At 51.8% G+C, this 6,798-nt stretch overlaps 1 protein-coding gene and 1 long non-coding RNA gene across 3 annotated transcripts in view; one reads left to right on the top strand and one right to left on the bottom strand.

Annotated features, from left to right (window-relative positions):
- Akr1a1 (aldo-keto reductase family 1, member A1 (aldehyde reductase)) overlaps window positions 1–6,277 on the top strand; it is a 13,797-nt gene extending 7,520 nt beyond the window's left edge. For both annotated transcript variants that reach the window (XM_005398702.2, XM_013521760.1), the window contains 8 exons: window positions 75–163; window positions 2,512–2,631; window positions 2,805–2,956; window positions 3,540–3,735; window positions 4,136–4,335; window positions 4,577–4,649; window positions 4,772–4,858; window positions 6,111–6,277. In XM_005398702.2, the coding sequence (XP_005398759.1) occupies window positions 80–163; window positions 2,512–2,631; window positions 2,805–2,956; window positions 3,540–3,735; window positions 4,136–4,335; window positions 4,577–4,649; window positions 4,772–4,858; window positions 6,111–6,176 (978 nt within the window). In that variant the 5' untranslated portion in view covers window positions 75–79 and the 3' untranslated portion in view covers window positions 6,177–6,277. The remainder of the gene's footprint in view (window positions 1–74; window positions 164–2,511; window positions 2,632–2,804; window positions 2,957–3,539; window positions 3,736–4,135; window positions 4,336–4,576; window positions 4,650–4,771; window positions 4,859–6,110) is intronic.
- The window catches only part of LOC106150101, a 15,395-nt gene that overhangs the window by 5,238 nt on the left and 3,359 nt on the right, over window positions 1–6,798 (bottom strand). The gene's annotated exons all lie outside the window — the stretch shown is intronic.

The following is a 6,798-nucleotide window of genomic DNA, read 5'->3' as shown; positions in this document are numbered from 1 at the left end:
TTGATCAATGGATAATTGAAGGTCTAAGGATTAGCACTAAGTCTCTCATCATTCTCTTCCCATCTGTGTTTTAGGGGTGATGGCAGCTTCGTGTGTCCTCCTGCACACCGGGCAGAAGATGCCCCTGATTGGTCTGGGTACCTGGAAGAGTGAGCCTGGCCAGGTGAGGAGTGAGGGACAGGGAGGGAGACTTCTAGAGGCTCTGCTTGGACAAGGTGGGATTTGGAGAGGGAGCCTGCACTGTCTCTGGTAGCCCCGTCCCTGTGCTCTGCTTCTGACGAGGGTGAGCCTGGAGGGTCTGGGAAAGAGATGAGCGAAGAAGGGACAACGGTGAGCTCTTGGCTTCCTCGGTCTTGGCTGACTCAGCAGGGACTAAAGGGTCCGGCAGGGCCAGGGCCGTAGGAAGGACATTTTCTCTAACGGCACCTGCACTGAGGGCTGTGGCAGCCGTGGGGCCTCTGAGCCAAGTCCTGAGGTGGCGCTTGCAGCTCTTGCTGTGATCTTGTCTCCCCCCGCCGCTGGGCGCCTTGGGATTAGGCCCCCTCCAGTGTGCAATCCAGAGCTAGGCCCACAGCAGCTGTCAGGGTTTGAAGAATTACTAGGTGGGCTGTGCAGACCAAGGCTCAGCACTTTTTCTTAATGAGCCAGATGATTAATATTTTAAATTTTGCTGGACAAGATTCTAGACAAAGGTGATTATATTCTTATATAACCATTTAATAGGTAACCTTTTAAAAGATGTAGAAGTCCTAGCTTGTGGTGGCTTATGCCTGTACTCTCAGCTACCTGGGGCTTGAGGCAGGAGGATCGTGAGTTCAGGGGTAGATGGCAAGAGCAAATCGCCATCTCAAAGAAAGAAAAAAAGAGTATGTGTGTTTGTGCAGGCCACTCTTAGCCTCAGTGCTTAAAAAAAAAAAAGTTGATCATTTATAGACCCTGGTTAACCAAGAGGAACCTGGACGGAGACCTGCTTTCTTAGGGCTGATAGCTGTGAGATTCAGCTGCCATCTGGGTGGCGTGATCCCCTCAGGCCTCCTTTTCTGTTCCTTGAAAAACTGAGTCAGAGTTAGGACTAGTGTGGGGCTTAAGCCTGGGGGAACAACTTCTTCTGTGTGGGCTACAGCCTGGTGTTTTTGGTGCAGCTGAATGTTCTCTGTCTCTTCACTTTTGCTTTCCTTTCCATGACTGCGAGGTCCCTGGAGCTGGGGTTCCTGTGCTCCGGCAGACTCTTGACACAGCCTAGGGACAGCAGCTAGGCTAAGGTGGGAGTGGCGGGGCTGGAAATAAAGGAGGCACATCTGGGTGGGGAGAGCTGCACCCCGTGGAGAGCTTGAGTGCCATGGCAGGTTCCACAGGAAGAGCTTTGAGTGCTTTGTGGCTGTGGGCTGGCACCTTTTTGCTGCATCTGATGCCATGTTTCTAGTCTGGTTTTCAGCAAATGGACTCACAGTTGGTGCTTGCTTTTTTGCTCTCCCATCACAGGATTCTGGGCCCGGCTTCCGTCTCACTTCGCTGCCTTCCTTATCCCCCAGCCAGCCCCTCATCTCTGGCATGCCTGAGCTCACAGAGTTTGCCCTGTCTGCATGGCTTCCTGTGGTGTCTCCCTGTGTGGCCTTGACCTAGGACTTCTTTTTTTTCTGCTATCATGTTTCCTTAATCAGCTTCTCGGGACTAGGAACCTATCTCTTTTTTTTTTTTTTTTTTTTGGTTTTTCTCTGGTACCGGGAACCGAACTCACGACCTTGCGCTTGCCAGGCAGGCGCTTTTGCCGCTGAGCTAAATCCCCAGCCCCTATCATGTTTCCTTAATCAGCTTCTCGGGACTAGGAACCTATCTCTTTTTTTTTTTTTTTTTTTTTGGTGTTTTTGAGACAGGGTCTCCCTATACAGTTCAGGCTGGCCTTGAGCTCACTTTGTAGCCCAGGCTGGTCTCGAACTCACAATGATCCTCATGCCTCAGCCTCCCAAGTGCTGGGATTATAGGCATGTGTGCCACCTTGCCCAGCATAGGAACCTATCTCTATGATCTGTTCTTTCTTTTTTTGTCTTTTTGAGACGGGGTCTCACTGTGCAGTTCAGGTTGGTGTTGAGCTCACTTTGTAGCCCAGAGTGGCCTTGAACTTGCAGTGATCCTCCTGCCTCAGCCTCAGACTCCCGAGTACTGGGACTACGGGTGTGTGCCCTCACTCCGGGCTGATCTGTTCTTTCAGCCTCTGCCCATTTATTGATCCATCCTCTGATGCAGAAGACATTTACTAAAAGCTTCTTTTTGCTGGTTGCCTGGAACTTGCTAGTTTTTGGCTGAGCCTTGCTGAGAAGGCTTGAGTAGGAAGGAAACTTGGTGGCTGGTGGGTTTAGGGAAGGGCATAGGGCTTGGGCCTCTGAAGAGGCCTCTGGACTCCTAGATTAGAATCATCTCTCCCCTGCTGCATGCATGCTCCTGATTTGTTCCTGCTTTCTTACCCATGGGCCTTGGTGGGGCAGAGCTGAAATGTGTCCTCTCCCCTGGCAGGTAAAAGCGGCTATCACGTATGCCCTTAGTGTGGGCTACCGCCACATTGACTGTGCTGCTGTCTACGGCAATGAGCCTGAGATTGGGGAAGCCCTGAAGGCAAACGTGGGACCAGGCAAGGTGAGGACTAGGTCTGTGGAGAGCACAGGGTGAGAAAACTTAGAGGCTGGGGCTGGGGCTGGGCCTGGCTGAGGAACCCGCCATCAGCTTCCTCCTAATTCCCGTCACAGAAGGAAGGGTGATGAGGCTGGGTACCCTGGCTCTTCTCACTATGGGCTTTGCCCCTGTGCTAGGCAGTGCCTCGGGAGGAAGTGTTTGTGACATCCAAGCTGTGGAACACGAAGCACCACCCTGAGGATGTGGAGCCTGCCCTCAGGAAGACCCTGGCTGACCTCCAGCTGGAGTATCTGGATCTGTATCTGATGCACTGGCCCTATGCCTTTGAGTGAGCCTCGCCAAGATTTTAATCGGGAAATTGGGAGTTGGGTGCAGTAGAGTTACTAATTTATTGTAAGTCGCAGCAACAGAACAGTATGGGAATACTCACATTGCACAGCAAGCAGAGGCCCTAGACATGGGATCCTAGCCTTTGCTGCTATAGCAGCCAGCAGTTTGGCTACGGAACAACAACACATGGTATGTACCCTAGAGGTACACAAGTGGTCCCTCCTGCTCCGTTATTCATTCAGGCATTGCACTGACCCTTCCACTGAGCGAGGCCCGGAGAAGTCCCAGCAGAGGGCGGGAGGAGTCTCCCGTCAGCAGTGGGCCCTGTGCTAGAATGGCAGAGCTCCCTGAGGAGGCCCGAGTTCAGAAAGACTCCCAGAGCAGAGGAGATATAATCTGGGCCTAGGGAAGAGAGGCAAGGGAATGGATATTCTATGTAGATTGAAAACTTGGGAAACAATCTAGAAGACAGAAAATGCCTGGCCGTTCCTAATTCTTTGCATATTGCCTTCTGTGGGCTTGTGATCTGGAATATAGGCCCTGCATTTATGCCCACACTTGGGGGGTCCTGTCTCACTCAGGCGAGGAGACAACCCCTTCCCCAAGAATGCGGACGGGACTGTGCGCTACGATTCCACCCACTACAAGGAGACCTGGAAGGCTCTAGAGGCCCTGGTGGCAAAGGGGCTGGTCCGAGCGCTGGGCCTGTCCAATTTCAGCAGTCGGCAGATCGATGATGTGCTCAGTGTGGCCTCCGTGCGCCCAGCTGTCTTGCAGGTGAGTGCTGTAAGCAGATCAGTGGTTTGGGGGTTGTTTCCACAGCATGAGTGAGCAGGTGATGGAGTACCTTCACAGAGGGGGCTTAGCCAGGCGTGGTGGCGCACGCCTGTAATCTCAGCACTCGGGAGGCTGAGGCGGGAGGATGGTTGGAGTTTGAGGCCAGCCTGAACTGCAGAGCGAGACCCTGTCTCAAAAAGACCAAAAACAGAGACGGGGCTGGCTAGTTGCTAGAAGTGTTGGTGTGTACACCTGTTGAAGCCCTGGGAGAAAAATGAGGTCACCAGGGAAAAATAGTAAGAAATATTGGGGGGAGCATCAGTCAATGAAGTGCTGGTCCTGGGAGGTGCCAAGGAAGCTAGTTGTAGCCACAACGCGGTAATAGCTTGTTTCTTGGCAGGTGGAGAGCCATCCGTACCTAGCTCAGAAGGAGCTGATTGCCCACTGCCAGGCACGTGGCCTGGAGGTGACTGCCTATAGCCCTCTGGGCTCCTCTGATCGTGCCTGGCGCCACCCTGATGAGCCTGTCCTGCTTGAGGAACCATTGGTCTTGGCACTGGCTGAAAAGTATGGCCGCTCTCCAGCTCAGATCTTGCTCAGGTGAGGGGCGTTCTTGGGGAAAAGGGCTCAGGCTGGGGAGGGCCCACGCTGGGAAACCAGGGTTGAGGGATTCTCTGGCCCTGGGTAAGGATCTGGCTTTGTGACCTGCTGGGGAGAGCTCTGAGGCTCACTCCCCATTCCAGTGTGCTCCGTGAGCTTAGGGAGGCTGTGTAGGACCAGACAGTATTCCTGAATACTGACTAATTCTTTTTTCTCATCTACCTTCACTCCTCCACCATAGGTGGCAAGTTCAGCGGAAAGTAATCTGCATCCCCAAAAGTGTCACCCCATCTCGTATCCTTCAGAACATCCAGGTACTTAGTCACACATTCTATCTTTCGCTCACCGGGACACATTCTGACCCCAGCTCTGGCCAAGGTGGCAGTAATGTGAAACTCCAGCTTCCACTCACAAGGCTGGCTTTCCCATCCCCCAGGTGTTTGACTTCTCCTTCAGCCCAGAAGAGATGAAGCAGCTAGATGCCCTGAACAAAAACTGGCGCTACATTGTACCCATGATTACGGTAAGGATGTGTCACTTCCCGGACTTGGAATGGAGGATTTAGAGTGGGATTCTGCTTTTGGTCTGACCTTAGGCTTGATGGTTGGAGGAAGAACAGGATGTTGTTGGTGACAGTGTTGTCCTAGATGCAAGGATCTCTTGTTTTCTTTTTGTGGGCACCAGGAATTGAACTCAGGACCTCATGCTCGCCAGGCAGGACTGTGTTGCTGAGCTATATTCCCAGCCCAAATGATCTCTTTCTTGAGGTCGAGGAATTAGTGTGGCTCAGTGATAAGGCATATAGCCTTAGTCCCAGTTTTTGTTTTTTTTTTTTGGTCTTTTTGAGACAGGGTCTCACTTTGCAGTTCAGGCTGGCTTTGAACTCACTTTGTAGCCCAGGCTGGCCTCAGACTCACAGCAGTCTTCTCCTGCCTCAGCCTCATGAGTGCTGGGACTACAGGCATGTACCACCACACCTGGCGCCCTAGTCCTACTTCTTGACAGCTTATATAGATGGCCCTCCCCAGTACTCGGAACTCAGGGTCTTCACACTGAGCTACATCCCCAGCCCATTTACTTTTTGTTTGTTTATTTATTTATATATTCTGCAAAAGCTTCTCAGTAAATTGTTCAGACAGGACTTTAGCTTTTGACCCTCATGGCTTAGCCTTCCAGAGTGCTGGGACTTTATTCTTTTGGTTTTTGTTTTTTGTTTTTTGAAACAGGATTTTGCTGTGGTTCAGGCTGGTCTTGAACTCACTATGTAGCCCAGGCTGGTCTTAAACTCCGGGCGGTCCTCCTCCCTTAGCCTCCCCAGTGTTGGAAATACAGGTGTGCACCACCACGCCCAGCCCTCACACATTTTATTTTGAGGCACCATCTCACTAAGTTGCCCACGTTGCCCTCAAACTTCTGACCCACCTGCTTCAGCCTCCCAAATAGCTGAGATTATAGACATCTGCCACCACCCCCAGCAACAGAAGGCATTCTTGACCTTTTTAGAGGTGCTGAGGTAGAGTTTGCTGCATATAGGGAAATAAATAGATCCTGGGCATTTAATTCCAGTTGAGACTGCGCCTTTAGGTTCAGGCATTTGTGTACCAGGCTTGGGTTTACTGCTGGGTGCTGTTGACACCATGGCCTTCTCTGAAGCTGGGGTTCTGCCCTCTGGTATAGAACTATACATAGGTGAGGCTGTTCAGGAAACTAGGGAAAATGCCCCAAGTCCTTGGAAAGTCAGCTCCTGCTAATGTAGTCGTCTGTCTGTCTTTCAGGTGGATGGAAAGAGGGTCCCGAGAGATGCAGGACACCCTCTGTATCCGTTTAATGACGCGTACTGAAGAAACCACAGCCTCCTGGCGTGCCTTTCACCTCTAGCTGTGAGGTCCGGCCTGCTGCTCCCCAGAAGAAGGGAGTGAATAAAGCCGTTGGGGAATCCATACTGCTTGTTTGACTTGTCTGGTTGGGCGTGTGTTGGAAGCTGTTTCCCTCAGGGCTGACAGGCCTAGGACTGTTGGATGTGACATGCTCCTGAAGCCCCACATCCTTACCTTTCTTTGTCCTAGAGGCCCTGGTAGGCAGCTGCATTCCACTTCAGGTAGCACCATCTAGTGGCCGCTTTTAGCGTTGACTGCTTCCTTACTTTAACCAAGAACACCAAACATGTGTCACCTCTAGGCAGTGACTGCGCTGTGGTTTCAAAGCAGTCTTCCAGGCCAAGGCCTTCAGTTCTCACCTGCCTGACCTGGTCAGTGCCTAGGTTTAGGAAGATGCAGAGCCCAAAGAAATACATATTCAGAAGTTTTGCCAGGCGTGGTGGCGCACACCTGTAATCCCAGCACTCTGGAGGCTGAGGCAGGAGGATCGTTGTGAGTTTGAGGCCAGCCTGTGCTACAAAATGAGCTCAAGGGCATCCTGAACTGCATAGTGAGACCTTGTCTCAAAAAGACAGAAAAAAAAAAA

This window comes from Chinchilla lanigera, unplaced genomic scaffold (assembly GCF_000276665.1).
Source record: "Chinchilla lanigera isolate Chin_1 unplaced genomic scaffold, ChiLan1.0 scaffold00063, whole genome shotgun sequence".
NCBI classification, from domain to species: Eukaryota; Metazoa; Chordata; class Mammalia; order Rodentia; family Chinchillidae; genus Chinchilla; species Chinchilla lanigera.
Note: the sequence above shows the minus strand (reverse complement) of the source record. Positions and strands in the feature narration are given on the sequence as shown.